Source organism: Rhinatrema bivittatum, chromosome 7, assembly GCF_901001135.1.
Source record: "Rhinatrema bivittatum chromosome 7, aRhiBiv1.1, whole genome shotgun sequence".
NCBI lineage: Eukaryota > Metazoa > Chordata > Amphibia > Gymnophiona > Rhinatrematidae > Rhinatrema > Rhinatrema bivittatum.
Window position 1 is genome coordinate 226,073,653 of NC_042621.1, and position 16,153 is coordinate 226,089,805.

Consider the following 16,153-nt stretch of genomic DNA (forward strand, 5'->3'; position numbering starts at 1 on the left):
CGCGATCTTCTTGCTCTTCCATTTTTACTAGTAGTTCTCGTTGTTTAGTCTGTAATTCCACCACATGCCGCTCGGATTCAGAAAGGTGGTCTCCCAAGTCAGAAATTGAACCCTCAGCTATGTCTAATCACTTAGAATGGCCTTCAATCACTGTTTTAATGTCTTCCATTGCAGATTGAAGTTTAATTAGCCGCGCATCCAAAGCCGCAGTGACCCGCTGCGATATCTGCTGTAGTGCATCTTCCGTAAAAGAGGCTAGCACAGGTGCTCCATTTGGTGCCGCCGCCGCCATTTTGGCCACTCGCGGAGGATGAGAACGGTGGTCCGTATTGGTACTGTGTGCGCTTCTATGGCGCATTCCTCTCTGGTTTTCTTCCTCCAAGTTCCGCACCACGCAGTTAGGCAGTTAATAGTGGATGGAGAGGGGACCCCGACCCATTCAGCATAGCTGTAACCTTTAAATTTCAGTTGAGGCACGCTCAAAGACCAATTTGAAAAAATATTTGTGTAGTGTCAGCGCCCAAGAGTACAAAAACAGGCTAGGACTACAGGGAAGACGACTCAGTGGCTATACACACGGTCAAAGTCCGAAAGTCCACTGCGAACCCCAGCACCCCAAAAAAGGGAGCAAAGAAAAAGGAGAAAAGAAAAAAGAAGAAAAAAAAATACAAAAAGGGTAAAGCTGGTCATTCACTGCACGCTGGAAAAATAGTCCCCATGCACCAATGGATCCTCCGTGGAGTATCAGGGCATCTGGCTCAAAACTGCACAACGAGAACCTCATGCGGCCACCATCTTTAAATTTTGCTGCCTTTCAGCAAAGCTTGCGTTCTTCACCTCCACGCCTTCACCCGGTATGTTGTCAGCCAAGTTTTCTTTTTTGACCCCGTGGTGCACTCTGACCTTCCCGGGCCAATGGCAACCCTCAGCGGTTCATGTGCTGCAAGACCGCAGCGTCTCTAGCGCCGCCCGACACAGGAGAAGGAAGCAGGGACCCATGCGACCACCATCTTATCCTCTGTGCTTCGCCAGCGCCAGCAAGGCTGCAGCCCCGCAGCGCTGCCCCACCTTTGCCGATTTCAGCCGCCGCAGCGTCCTGGGGCTTCTAACTGTGCCTAGCTCCACAAAACGGGGGGGAACGCCGCATTTTTAATGGGTCCAGAGTTAGTGGGAAGAGAGGGGACTGTGGAGCTTTTTCCTCTTGCTGCCGGCTCGCTTACGTCATCGCCGGAAGTCCGCTGCTGACAGATCTAATAGTATCATGATGTAGTGTTTTCCGCTGTCAAATCCACGTAGTACGTTATCTGTTAGAGAGATTAGTAATGTTACGGTGCTATAGTGTTTTCTGAAGCCATGTTGTGAGGGGTAGAGTATGTTATTGTTGTCTAGATGTTCAGCTCAGTGTGCTGCAGCAGTCAAAAAAGCAAACAGAATGTTAGGAATTATTAGGAAGGGAATAGTTAATAAAACAGAAAATGTCATAATGCCTCTATATCGCTCCATGGTGAGACCGCACCTTGAATACTGTGTACAAGTCTGGTCACCGCATCTCAAAAAAGATATAGTTGCGATGGAGAAGGTACAGAGAAGGGCAACCAAAATGATAAAGGGGATGGAACAGCTCCCCTATGAGGAAAGGCTGAAGAGGTTAGGGCTGTTCAGCTTGGAGAAGAGACGGCTGAGGGGGGATATGATAGAAGTCTTTAAGATCATGAGAGGTCTTGAACGAGTAGATGTGACTCGGTTATTTACACTTTCGAATAATAGAAGGACTAGGGGGCATTCCATGAAGTTAGCAAGTAACACATTTAAGACTAATCGGAGAAAATTATTTTTCACTCAACGCACAATAAAGCTCTGGAATTTGTTGCCAGAGGAGGTGGTTAGTGCAGTTAGTGTAGCTGGGTTCAAAAAAGGTTTGGATAAGTTCTTGGAGGAGAAGTCCATTAATGGCTATTAATCATTTATACTTAGGGAATAGCCACTGCTATTAATTGCATCAGTAGCATGGGTTCTTCTTAGTGTTTGGGTAATTGCCAGGTTCTTGTGGCCTGGTTTTGGCCTCTGTTGGAAACAGGATGCTGGGCTTGATGGACCCTTGGTCTGACCCAGCATGGCAATTTCTTATGTTCTTATTTATGGCAGTACACCTTCACTTCAGGAGTCACAATAATATGGCTCACCTTCAGGTCATGCACAGGCCTTTAAATATAGGAGGTCCTTGCATAGAGTAGCTTTCTCTTTCCTTCCTGGGGCCTCTCTAATCTCCCTGGGCCCTGCCAACTTAACCCAGGTTAAAGGGAACTCCCCTGACCAGAATCCCTGGTGGTGTTAGTCCTTAATGGGGACCAGGCCAGATACCTATGGCCAGTCCTTTAACATGTTTTGAGGGAGTTTCTTATAGACTCTCTCACATACCTTCCCCCTCAGCTTGGCCTTGTCAGTTTAAGGAACCAGCTGTTCTGGGCTAAATGTCAGCTCCTCCTCAAGGATATCCACCCCCCCCCCCCCCCCCCCGGGTGGACTGCCCTGGTTATCTGTGAGCTGCCCCCACAGGGTTGAAAACTGGGGACAGTCTCGTCCCAGAATTATCGGATAAGGGAGTTTGGGAAAGACTACCGCTTCCATCTTGGCTTGTCCTGCTGGGGTTGTTACCCTACAGCTGGCCCTGATTGTAGTATTCTGAAAATCTTACCATTTGCAGTCCCCAGGACAGGTTGGGAAGCCACTTCCCTAGGTCCTTCAGCCTTGCACCTCCCCAATTAATTTTCAGGCCCATAGGCCATCCTAAGATTTTGATAATTTATCTCAACAATCATTTTGCTCCCACCAACTTCCCAGAAAAGTCCTGTAAAATCACATAATTGGATGTCATACTTTTAAATATTAAACTTTGTTTTGTAATAAAATGTTTCAAAAATCATGTCACAGTATCAGATGAATGTGTCATCTATGGGGCGGATTTTAAAAGGCCTGCGTGCCTATTTTGCATAGGCCGCCGGCGCATGTAAAGCCCCGGGACGCGCATAAGTCCCGGGGCTTTGGAAAAGGGGCGGGGAGGGGGCGTGTCAGGGGCGTTCCCAAAACAACGCGGCGTCCCGAGGCGCCTCCGGAACAGCCCCCGGGACCGGAACCCGGAGCGGGGCTGCCGGCTGGCGCGCACAAAGGTGGGGAGGGGTTTTAGATAGGGCCGGGGGGGGGGGGTGGGTTAGGTAGGGGAAGGCAGGGGAAAGTGGGGGGAGGGCGAAGGAAAGTTCCCCCAGAGGCCGCTCCGAAATCGGAGCGGCCTCGGAGGGAACAGGCAGCGCGCTCCGACCCCGGATTTTATAAGATATGCGCGGCTACGCGCGTATCTTATAAAATCCAGTGTACTTTTGTTCGCGCCTGGTGCGCGAACAAAAGTACGAGATCGCGTATTTTTTTAAGATCTATCCCTATAAATTTTGGAGATAGATTGCAAAAAAAACAAAACAACCAAAAACAAAAATCCCAAGAAACACCTACATTTATCAATTAAAAGAAATGTATACTACTTTCCTTGAAGGAAATATTTGAAATAGCTGGCTGAGGTGGAATATTTCCCCTTACTATTCACTACAGAAAAAATATTCAAATTATGTTTTCACTTCTGTAACAGTGAAAGTCCCTCCATTGCCAGGCACTTTGTGAAATAACACAAAATCCTGCAAAACGTCACTCAGAAACTGTTCCTTGTATGCTGCTTGGCAGGGAGTGGGGGACTTGGAACAGGAAGCAGAGGGCTGTTCTCTGCTGCCTGAGATGTGGGGCACTGGCCAATGGTCTTCAGAGCCAAATCTCATGTGTTTATGCCCATAGGTAAAGGTAGGTCTGTTGACGGTATCTCCTTGGGTTTGAAACCTGGGGCAGCTGCCCCCCTAGTCCCAACCCTGCAGTTTTAATGCTGAACTTATTACATGGGCATCAGAGTTTGGGCATGAGGTCCGAGGGGGTGTTCATGCTGGGGCGATTAGCACTGGAACATTTGGCCAGGAACATAAGGTTATGTTCTGGCAATAGTGTATTCCTGGGACTGAGCACCACACTATTTGATGGTGTTCACTGGTTTGGTGGATGCTTTTGCCAACAAGTAAGAACTGAACTGCGTGATTTGGTCACTTCCTACCCCACCAGATTCTGTTGTGCTTTTGAAGTTACACTGGCAAACAAATTTCTGGGAACATTTTGTTTCCTCCACAACCTTCGGTGAAACAAGTAGATTTTAACAAGCTGAACACAAATATGCATTTATTATGTCTGTATCACGTACCATTTGCCAGAAAAGTGAGATATATATTGCGCATCGTTACGTGTCTGTAGCGGCATAAGCTATAATGCTAATATTAGCACCAGAAAACAAAACAAAAAATATTTTGTGGCAGATTTTCGTTTGTAGTCACTGTCCGACGCTTCGCGGATGAGAGTCCAACAATAGTCACCCAGCATGGAGGGGTTCCACTTGCCTTTATATCGTTTCTCCATTTTGACAATGTCTTGATGAAACCTTTCACCATGTTCGTCATTCACAGTGCCAAGGTTGACCGGGAAGAAGTCCAAGTGGGAATGAAGAAAATGTATCTTCAATGGCATGTTGCACTTCAGCAATTTGTATGCCTGAAGCAGATTTTCAACCTGTTCGACATAGTCTGCTGCCTTATAGTTGCCTAGAAAGTTACAAACGACATTCTTGAAGGCTGTCCACGCAACACATTCTGTACCTTGCAGAAGACCATCAAAGTGGGTGTCCTTCATCACAGCTTGGATTTGTGGGCCAACGAAAACACATTCTTTTATCTTGGCGTCACTCATGTGTGGAAACATTTGCCGCAAATAATCATAGGCTTTGCTTGTTCACTGCCTTAACGAAGTTTTTCATCAGCCCAAGTTTGATGTGCAAAGGTGGAAGAAATATCTTACTTGGATCCACCAATGGGTCGTGCGCAACATTTTTCTGCCCTGGAACCAACTTCTTGTGGAGAGCCCAGAATTTTCTGACATAATGCGAATCTCTTGCTTGACTGTTCCACTCACAAAGGAAGCAACAATACTTGGTGTAACCAAGCTGCAGACCCAGTAGAATTGCAGCTACCTTGAGATCACCACACAAATTCCAGTTGTACCTCGAGTACTCAATATGGTTCAGCAGTAGCTGCATGTTCTCATACGTTTCTTTCATATGAATGGCATGTCCGACAGGTATTGATGGGTAGATATTGCCATTGTGCAGCAAAATAGCCTTCAAACTTAAGATTGATGAATCAATAAACAGTCGCCATTCTGTTGGGTCGTGGTCATGTCAGAGAGCACAAAACAATCCACTGATGTCACAGCAAAAAGGCAGACTGTCTACTTGGTTGAAATATTTTGTCAAATCTTCATGACAGCTGCGAAATACTGAATTTTTCGTATCAGATAACAAAAGATTCCATCCTTGCAGCCTTGAACCAAGCAGCTCCACCTGACTCTTTGATAAAGCCAAATCTCTGACCAGATTGTTCAGCTCTGACTGAGATATTAAATGAGGATCGCTGGATGTTGATGGCACAAAGTCAGGATCAGCTGCAGCTTCCATCTGCGACGGCTCGCCATCATCGCCTACCTCCTCATCCTCGTCATCAAGTGTCCACACCTCTGGTGGTTTTGGAACAGGAAGGCTGTCGTCATGCGGCACTAGTCTCATTGCCGATACAAGGTTAGGGTACTCAATAAACTTCCTGTTCTTTGATGAGTATCCTGACACATTCGTCATGCAGAAGTAACAGTCAGTTTTAGCAATACGATTCGCTAATTCACAAAGACGTTGCATAGGAGACTACTCAATGCTGCTGCTTATATAAGGCTGCGTCATCATGGAAACAAATTGGAATCTTGCGGCTGAGCTGGGGCTTGCCCGAGCAAATTCTGGCATGATCAGGCAGAGTTTCTTGGTGTATTTAAAAAGTTAGTCTCTGTTATATGTTACGTTGCTTATGGCCGTCAAAACTCCAACATGAATTTAAAAAATCATAAAAACTACTGTCCAGCAAGAAAATATATGTACGCGAGATTATGTTTTAAAATTTCACAATTATTGTAATACAAAATTGGCCGTTTCTCAAAAACATTACGTGACGTACAAATTTCGAAGTAATATCTGTGATCAGCATAAAAAAATCTATTTGGAACACCAAAAAGCCTGAAGGAAACAAAAACTTTGTTTACCAGTGTTACAGTAGTGTACCTTAGGGATTAGTCTTGGGCCCAGTTCTGTTTCATATCTGATATTGCAGAGGAGCTAATAGTATCATCTGCTAAAAGACAACCCTTTCCTAAGACTTATAACAGACTGAAAAAATAAATAAGTGATTAAAAAAAATATTCAGCCCGATGCAATAGCGTGCACTCACACTAGTGCACAGGTTAACCAAAACACGTGTCCAAACCAGCACGTAGCTAATAGTGCTTATCACATGTAAATGCCATGATGATGATGCTATTAGCTAGCACCCCATTACGTAAAAAAACAAATGTGTGCCTGAGCTGGTGTTAAGTCTTGGGGAGCCCCAAAAGTTTAACAGAAAAGCGATATTAATATCGTGGCGATATTAAGTCGGAGGATCCACAGCAGCAACATGAAAAAAAAAAAAAAGTTTTGCCAGCAGTAAGGTTAGGAAAACAACTGCTCAATTTAATGAGTGACCCTTTTCCTAATGCGTAGCCATTTCTCCTTGGTGCCCGAAGCAGGGGAGGTGCTAGGGACACATAATTTCCCCTAGCACCTCCTTTTTAATGCAGTGGCTCATTTGCCTACTGTATCGCATGCCCGAGAGAGGTGAATAGGCACGCTTTAGGAAAGTGGGCGCTCTATCATAAGTGTACGTTTTTCTTGGCCTGATTGAGTGGTTGAAAGTTTGGCAACTGAGTTTTAATGCAAAAAAATGTTAGTGAAGTGAGGAAGCACGGAGGTGGTTGGAAGTAACTGACAAGCTAGAGTGAGTGAAGTGAGATGGGTCAGACTGGTGTACGCCTGTTGAGGCTCAGAGGTGTATGAAAGATTGGTGTGGATGAAGGGGGAGTGATGCGAATGAGACTCAGAAATGCAGGACAGCTTGCTGCAGATGTGGTAAGGAGGCTCAGACAAGGATGACAGGTTGCAGGTAAAGTGGATAAGATGTGGGTAACAGGTTGGTGCAGGTGAACTGAGGAGACCTCTTAGTGGGTGACAGGTTTGAGTAACTATGGTAAGTAAAAAGTTGATGCGGACTGAGATGAGACTTGGACGGGGTAAAAGATCAATGCAGATGAGGCTTGGATGTGGGTAACAGGTTGGGGGGGCGGGGAGCGGGGGAAGACCTGCGGACATGATAAGCAGGTTTGGAGATGGGTGCGGGTGAGGTGAGAAGGCTCCAAGTTATGTGGTAGGCGGTTCAAAGGTGACGGGCCGCTGCTGGCTGCGCTTGTTCCCCCTCCTCCTCCTCCCCACCTGTCCCTGGCAGCAGGAGCCGCAGTCAGCGTGTGATCTCATAGACCGCAGCTCTGCTGAGACCGAGCTGACACAGCGCAACCGGCGGCGGCAGCAGGTAAGAGTCCGGCTTTCAGTGACAGAGGCTAGGCCGCAACGTGGCCGCTTCAAGCTGCGCAGGGACTGAGTCGTCTGCTTGGCGGAAGGAGGGAAAGGAAAGGCCAGGCCATAACAGCGGCGGCTGCTTTCTTGTCTTAGAGGAGTGAGGACTGGGAGCGGCGGAGGCGCCGGCAGGGTTCGTGCGCCCTAGTGCGGCTCCGCCATTGGTGGAAGCCAGCTGAGAAGATGGTGCCCGAGAGGAGGGCGGGGGAAGGCGTCACGCACGGAGCTGCGCTGACAGAGCTGCGGCTATGAGCTCGCTAGTATGCTGCGTTGCACTCGCCGGCTCCTCCTCAGTCTCCCCGGGATCTCGGTAGCCTTCTCCAGGGCCGGCTGCGCCTCGCAGACTCCCGGGTAAGAAAGTGGCGGAGGCCGCGACAGGGCTCCACGTCGTGCCGCTGCAGCTTTTGGTTTTCTGCTACTCCTGGGGGAATTCTGCGCTACTGCGGAACGCAGAATTGCGCCCCCCCGCGCAGAAAATAGCAGAGGAGACCCCGGCAATGCCGCGAACGGAGCGCGTCCCTCCGTTCGCGGCGAAGATGAAGGCCCGGCGCGGCGAAAAGGGAAGGCCCCCTGTGTGCCGCGCTCCGTTCGCGGCCAAGATGAAGGCCCGGCGCGCCGTTCGCGGCACACGGGGGTCTTTCCTTTTCGCCGCGAACGGCGCGCCGGGCCTTCATCTTGGCCGCGAACGGAGCGCGTCCCGCGGCATGCCGGTGAGAGAGAATGTGTGTGAGAGAGAGAGGAGGGTGACAGCATGGTTGGTAAGAAGGGGGGGGGGGGGATGCTTGAGTGTGGGAGCCTATATGAGGAGATTGTGAAGGAATGTGTATGTGTGTGTGAGAGATTGGGAGCTCGGGTGTATGTGAGGGTGCTAGCCTGTGTGAAGGGCTGCGTGAGAGAGAGAGACATAGGTAGCCTGTGTGAGGATATATGCGTGAAAGAGAAAGGGAGCTTGTGTGGGTGTGTATGCAAGAGAGAGGGCCCTGTATGAGGGGATGTGTGTGTGCAAGAGAGTGAAGGAGCCTGTATGAGGGGGTGTGTATATGGAAGGGACACTCTTACAGTGAGTTTCTAGGGCAATTCTGCTCAAAATATTTAAAATTCTGCAACTTTAATAACTTTTTTTCTGTAATAATTTAAAAGGTAATTACTTAGAGGCTGTCATGTAAATTGTGTTATTTTGACCAATATAACATTTGCAGAATTTTCAGTTTTTGTGCGCAGAATTCCCCCAGGAGTAAAATTTTCTAGCCATGGCTTCCTTGTGTGCTGGAGTTTTCTCCGGTGTAACTAGTGGTTTGAAACTCTGCTCACTAGTGGAAAGCGGTGATTCAGCATTTTCCCTAATGTCCGGGAAGTGTAGCCTCTCTCTTAGTTCTTACTAATGAAAACATTATAGGTGTGCCTCCTTTCTCGCTGTTTTTTGGCTTTTCAGTATTTTGCCGTAATGTGAATGTGGGGTTTCTGGATTTCTAGTAGCGCGGGATCACGAGAGACTGTTCCGTTAATATTCTTTTCTTTCAAATCTCAAAACAGTACAGTCACCAACTTAATCACAGCCAGAATTTATAGCATTAACATGTCAGTTTCTGCACTTTCTTATTTTACTCTCAGATATTGCTTAGGTTTCATTCCAGTTAAATGTGTAAGGCTTGCACCAATACCTCCTTGTAAGTGGAACAACAGGCCCTGACATGTTTCCACACTAGTTGGTGTCATTTTATCAGTATCACCTGCCCATGGTATTGATTGGTTTAAAAACATTTGATCAAAGTAATCTACAGATCTTTCATAATAAATGAATGATATTCAGGAAAACCTTTGGTTACATGCCTGCCTAGTTCCTGAAAATTAATTTGTGGCTTTAATTTGTATTGTCAGCACCTGTTATAAATATTTAAACAATAAACCCACATAGTCATAACATTTATTGACACTTAAGCAGTTGAAGGCCTTGAAGCAAAGCAAAGTGCCTTAAATTCCCACAACGTCTTGGTTCAGAGCTTCCCAAACTGTGAGTCGGGACCCCAGATGGGGTCACACAACCTTCAGCTGAGGTCATAAAAGTCTCAAATGGCTACACTCTTCAGGTACCGCCAGCAGCAACAGCATTAGTAGTGGAAGCCAGCCTGGAATCTCTGAACCAGCACTCACAGGGCCTGCAGTGGCACGCCCTTGTAGGAGTTTCTGTGGTAACAGAAAGCCCTGTGTGAGGAGGGAATAAAAGCTGTTGTAGGGCTTGTGAGCATGCACTAGTCCACAGATCTATGTTGACTTTTATTAGCAATGCTGCTGCTTGCAGTTCACTGTCAGGTGTGGGACCAGTGATGAGGGTAGAATGTGCGATGAAGATTGCCACTGCTTTTCTCTCTTCATGCACCATTGTACTTAATTCAGGAGAAAAATGTTGCCCCTGTCATTGACCTGCCCTCCTTTCCCATCAGTTGTCATCCACTTTTGGCCCAAGACCCAGAGGAAAATATTGCCACTGAACCTGACCAAGGTGATATTTGGAGAAGGACTATTTGAAGGGAGGAATGAGAGGCAGGAGGGATTTGAGGGTTGGATAAGGTGAAGAGAGAAAGGTTGTGGAACGTGAGTAAGGGAGAGGAATGACAGATCAACTGGGGAGTGAGAAGGGTTTCACTGTGAGAGAAGAGTTGGAGGTGAGGTAACAGGAAAAGAGGGGATGAGATTGAGGAGGGAATGGGGTGAAAGGTAGGGGATGATATAGGAACTTTTGAAAGTGAGGGAGGATCAACTGGGGGAATGCATAAAGGGCTAGGGGGTGAGAAGGGACTGGGAAAGTGAGAAGAGCGGAGATTGAGAAAGTGGGTCCTCCAGAGGGGATGGAGGTCTAGAGAAGGATCGGCTGGAGTGTGGGAAGGGTGAACACAGATGGGACCTTACCCCTGCCAATCTTTTTTTGGTCATCCTCTGGGGTCGTGTGAAATTTTCATATGCTAAAATTGGATCACATTGGTTAAAGGTTTGGGAAGTTCTAACTTAGTTGATCCTATTTTTCAAAGTTAGGCCACGGGGTGGCCAAAGTCTGCCCTAATTTAGTTGATAGTAACTATTCTATTCCTAGGAAATTTTTGCCATTATAAACTAAAATATATTGGTTAACAAGATTTTCTTAATTCTTTTTGCCCAGCAGTTTCCCCTTTCTCCCTTTAATTCCAGCTAAATTGGAACCTGTGCTGGGATGCTTGCACCATCTGCCTTCGTTCACAACTACCGTATTTTCCGGCGTATAAGTCGAGTTTTTAACCCCTGAAAATCTTCTCAAAAGTCGGGGGTCGTCTTATAGGGTGAATAATTACCGCATTTTTCTCTCCATAAGATGCACTTTTTTCCCACAAAAGTGGGGGGAAAATGTCTGCGTCTTATGGAGCGAATATAAAAAAAATAAAAATCTAACAAAACCCCCACCCTCCTGACCCCCCCCCCAGACCTGCCAAATTAATTTACTACAACCCCCCCCCCCCCAAAAGACCTGCCAAAAGTCCCTGGTGGTCCAGCAGGGGTCCAGCAGGGGCCCAAGTCCGGGAGTGATCTCCTGGACTTGGGCCGTCGACTGCCAGCAATCAAAATGGCGCCGACGGCCCTTTGCCCTTACTATGTCACTGGGGTCGACCAATGGCAGCGGTAGCCCCTGTGACATTGTAAGGGCAAAGGGCCGTCTGTGCCATTTTGATTACTGGCAGCTGACGGCTGCCAGCCTCCTCCCAACGCTAACCTCTTCATTTTCATCTGAAGGTATGTCCAATATATCTAAATCTATCATTTGTTATTATATATTACTGCCTCTTTCAAAAGTGTTTTATAAATCCTGGAAATCAACCCATGATTTCCATGGATTTCTGCACCCTGTACAAAATTTTTGATTATAGCATATAAAATGCTCTTAGGGTTTCTATATTCAGGTTGAGAGGCCATGTAATAAACTCAAATGTAGATCAGAATTCCCTCAAAGCTGTGCAGGAGCCCACATTCTAATCTTTGTATGTGCTGTGTCCCTCTCTGTTTGAACTGCCTACCCAGTGCAATTCAAGCCATGAGATGGCTACAGTATGCTCATTTTATGTAATTGACAGCATAAGCTGGGAGGGGGAGTAGCTGTTATCGTCAGACAGTGTCTACCCTTTAAGAGACTTTTTATAGAACCAGTTCTTGGATACGAGTGTATACTAGTAACTATAGATATTATGTAATCTAGTTTTATCTTGTGGTATTGCTCAATTGATGTTTCTTTAAATCTGTTGGAAGAATCTCTTATTTTAAATTACGGCTGTTATGTCACATGAAATATATATTTGATAAGGATGACTTTCAAACCATTGTTAAGGCTTTTGTATTGTCTTCAGTAGATTATTGCAGTTTTCATTTTGTTGGCCTTGAGAGCTTACAGGTTTTGCAAAATTCATCCGCTTGGCTGATATTTGGGGGACAGCGCCTTGGTTCAAGGAACTTCGTTGGCTTCCTGTGAAATTTAGATTGAGATTTAAGTTGCTATTACTTGTTTTTAAGGCATTGAAATCAAATGGACCTGTTTATTTGGCTGATCAGCTGCAACAGTATATTCCAAGTCATAACATACTTTCCGCTGATAAGAACTTTCTTGTGATTCCTTTAACGAACTATGCTTGATTGCAGGAAACTCGTAGTAGGTCATTTTCTGTTGTAGGGCCAAGCTTATGGAATGCCCTACCTGTGGCTCTGCGAGCTTCTGTTGACACAAAGATACTTCGAAAGCTTCTTAAGGCACATTTGTTCAGGCTTTTCCTTTAACATGAGTTTATTTTTTTATTTAATACTAGCTGTACCCGGCCACGCGTTGCTGTGGCTCAGTCTGGTTAAATGGAAAAGAAAGAAAAGAGCACACTTTTCTAATATGTTTAAGCGAGCTGTTCTCTGTTCAGCTCTTTGCGCTTTGGCTGCTGCAGGCTGCAGCAGCTTGTGATCTCTTCACAGCGGCTTTCTACTGCATTTGCTCTGCTCCGGCCGTCCAACTCCCTCCCCCCCTTCCCCGGCGGTGGACGGACTGGCTTGGCGACTCTTCTACCCTTTCCTCCTGTGTGTAACTGTCCGGCAGTCCGTACTCCCTTCCCCAGTGGAGGAGGAACGGGCTGAGCCGTTTCTTGGAGCGGCGACTCGTCTGCCCTTTCCTCCTCCCCTCTGTGACACCCAGCACGTAGTGCAGAGCTCTATGGTCCGCACATGCGCGGTAGAGCTGCTCTCTACTGCGCATTTGCGGTCCGTCGGTCAGAGCCCATTTATATTGTAGATAGCGTGTGTTGCTTTTACGTCCAACAGATGGTGCTGTTTTTCCAAAAAAGCATGTTTTTACCTGTCACAGGTGTGACATCTATATAGGTATATAAAAACACGCGTGTATTCGAATGCAACGTTGTATCAAAATTTCAAAGCAGTCTGTGAAGACCTTTCGGAGATTTAAGATTTTGAACAAACGAACATTTACATTTTTATTTATATAGATTCAGTGTATTTTATGTATTTTTATTTTATTGTCTTATGTATTAATTTTTTAATGTATAATTTCATGTATTTTGTATTTTTTTTTATATAAATGTATTTTTTTTTCTAATGTTGTAATCAGTTTAGCACATTTTGTTATAGACTGAATAGAAACACTTTTTAAATAATAGGGAATAGAAGAAGAGTTGAAGGGGTTGGTACAAAGGTTACAGGGGAGAGAATAGGTCAGAGGTGGATTTGATAAAGAAATCTTAGTGGGTTAATATGGTTGAATTTGAATAGATTTCATTGTTGGAGCTGAAGATTTATTTGTGTTCTGTGAAACTGTCCAGTTTGCTGTTGGATCTCTGTTCTTTGTATTGGATTTGGAGGTTCCAGATGACGTTTTGGGTTGGTTGTTGATAATAGTTAATCGTTTAGGGTTTGGTTCCTGCAAATTAAAAAAACAGCAATTGTTTCTCCACTTTTGAAGAATGATAAATTAGACCCAAGAGAATGTGGAAGCCATACATCAGTTTCAAATTTGCCATTTGTCACAAAAGTGGTAACTAAGCAGATTTCAGAATTTTTAGAAGGCCATGATTAAATTGGATGTGGCTCAGGCAGAGTTATGCCATGGTTGTAGTACAGAAAGTTATGGAGTGTGTAATGAAGGAGGTGCTTTCTTGTTTGGATTTGGGGGAAACTATTTTGTTATGCTAGATTTGATCAGTGCATTTAGTTTGGTCGCTCATGGTATTTTATTGAAATGATGGCTTGAGTTGGGATTGGAAGGTCAAGTTATTAAATGGTTGGATAGGTTTCTGTATGGAGGAACCGAAATAGTTGTTTCAAGTGTTAAGATCTTTTCCTGTCAATAGCAGGGCTGAATTAGCCATGCTATCAGGGGAACTGTCAATCAGGCCCAGGAGGTGGAGCTTCAAAGTAGGTTTCAGATGTTTGACTCTGGAGGCTGCGCGTCAGTTCCCGTGCAGGAAACCAGAATCTCCTCAGTCTGTTTTTTTCTGTGCGCGGGAACGCAAGCGGAGCTTCAGTCTCCTCAGACTTTGATTTTTGTCAGTTTTCTCAGTGTTTTTTCTTCATTTTTTGTGGTTAAAAGACAGATTATGCCAAAGCCATCTGGGTTTAAGCCCTCCTCCTGCGGGAAAATAATGTCTATAACAGATGGACATGAACTTTGTTACCGGTGTCTGGGCCCAGACCACTGGCAGGAGTCCTGTCAGCACTGCGGTAGGATGTCCCCGAGAGCCCGCAGACAAAGAGCCGATAAGATACAGGCTTTGAGAGCAGTGGCGGCAGGATCGTATGCCCCCCCCCCCCCCGGAGGCTCACTCTTCCCCGGGGCCTGTGAAATCGATGCCCCTACAGGTGCGTAGGGGAGCGTCGTTGGAGCCGACCGCCTCCAGGCTTGGAGGTGGGGACGGCACAAAGATTAAGAAACACGGCGCCGGTAATACGAAGCAGGTAGATGCTTCGGAGCATCGACATCCGAGTGCTAATGCATCGTCGAGCAGTGGGGATCCGACTTCCTCGACGCACAAAAGGACCCACACCAAGACAAAGAAACCGGCGCATGAAGTGTCGCACCATCACCGCTCCGACTCGATGCAACAGGAGTCTGCATCGACAAGCACGGAGCCGGCGCCACTTGCGTCGACTTCAAAATCATCGACGCACCTGAAGCAGGGCCCGACCCCCGACGCCGAAATCGTTGGCGCCGAAGTGCTTGGAACCCGACACAATGTGCCGTCAACCATCTGTGACGCAGTCCAAGAGGTCTTTGACGCAGGGATCAGTGCCATCGGCGCATTCGTCGACACAGCCGACTCAGGCCCCGAAAAGGTCGGTGCAATCAGAACCGCAAGCAGCCAAATGGAGAAAGAACTTCAATGGGATGTAGCCTTCGATGCAGGAACCCCTACAATCCACCATAGTCAAGTCCACACAATCGACTCGTCTACAGTGGAGTCCCCATCACTCTGCAGGGTCTGCATCCTCATTTGAACATGATTCCGTGGCGGGATCTGATGCTGAGTGGGTGAGTGTAGTGTCTCGCTCATCTGCGTCGTCAACTTCCTCTATACAAGTTTATTCGGATTTGTCTTCCACCTCTAGGCAACGTGCCTCGACTCATAGCTTGTGTTATGGTTTAGTGGTGTTTGGGTGGATTCCTGGGTACTGTGGCAGATGACCACACCCACGGGGAGGAGCCCCGTGTGGAGCCACAGTACTGGGCTAGACTCGGGATGCACAAACTCAGAGTTAGATCTTTTATTATACAGCTTGTAGTATACCTCCAGAGGTGGCAGTAGTGAGGTGATCCAGAGATAGTCCAGGGACCCTCGGCAGAGGGAACCCGTCTCACCAAGTTGGTATAAGGAGATTGCGGTGTAGGTTTCCCAGCACAGCAAAGCTGTAGGTGAGAGAGACTGAGAATTAGATTACTCACTAGATGATAGCTGTAAGGTTGGTGATTCCACCAGGTTGAATTAGATGGTAATAGGCACCGAGGCAGGGAGAGCAGGCCCTCGAGCGAGTACCTGATCCCAGTAAGGCACCTGAAAGGAAAGCAGAGGGCCCCCGAGGAGCGGGTACCCAGGTTAGAGAATACCCTGAAGGGCAAGGTAGAGCTTCCAGCGGCAGCAGGACGCGGCAGAGTAGCATAGACCGGACGAATCCAATCCTTGCTAACTCAATGAGCTAGCAAACGAGTACAGGCTATATACCCAGATGGCGTGACGTCACTTGAGGGGGACACCCCCGAAGTTTGCGCCATTGCTGGAATAAAGACGTGGGTAGCACGCGTGTGTGCACTCTAGGAGGCCTTTGGGAGGAACATGGTGGGAGGTTAACGCCATAGCGTTTCGAGGACGCTGGAGAAGAGCGGCTTGCAGACGCGGCGGTGGCCATCTTCCCAAGGGTAGTGTGGAGAGCAGAGAAAAAGGTGAGGCACAAGGGTTGAAGCCGTCTGAGACCGGTCGCAACAGCTTGCAGGAACCCATTGACAAGGAAACAGGAAGCAACGGGAGAAGT

General features: G+C 46.9%; 1 protein-coding gene across 3 annotated transcripts in view; it reads left to right on the forward strand.

The window, feature by feature from the left end:
- The first annotated feature begins 7,409 nt into the window (after positions 1-7,409).
- Positions 7,410-16,153, forward strand: part of IDE (insulin degrading enzyme) — a 434,361-nt gene continuing 425,617 nt past the window's right edge. Inside the window, exon 1 of one of the 3 annotated variants that reach the window (XM_029609922.1) lies at positions 7,410-7,577. Coding sequence is in view for 2 of the 3 variants with exons in the window: in XM_029609921.1 (XP_029465781.1) it covers positions 7,884-7,972 (89 nt within the window). In the remaining variant the exon portion in view is untranslated. Of the gene's footprint in view, positions 7,578-7,630; positions 7,973-16,153 lie in introns of those variants that run through there. The other 2 variants (XM_029609921.1, XM_029609920.1) reach the window with 2 other exon arrangements.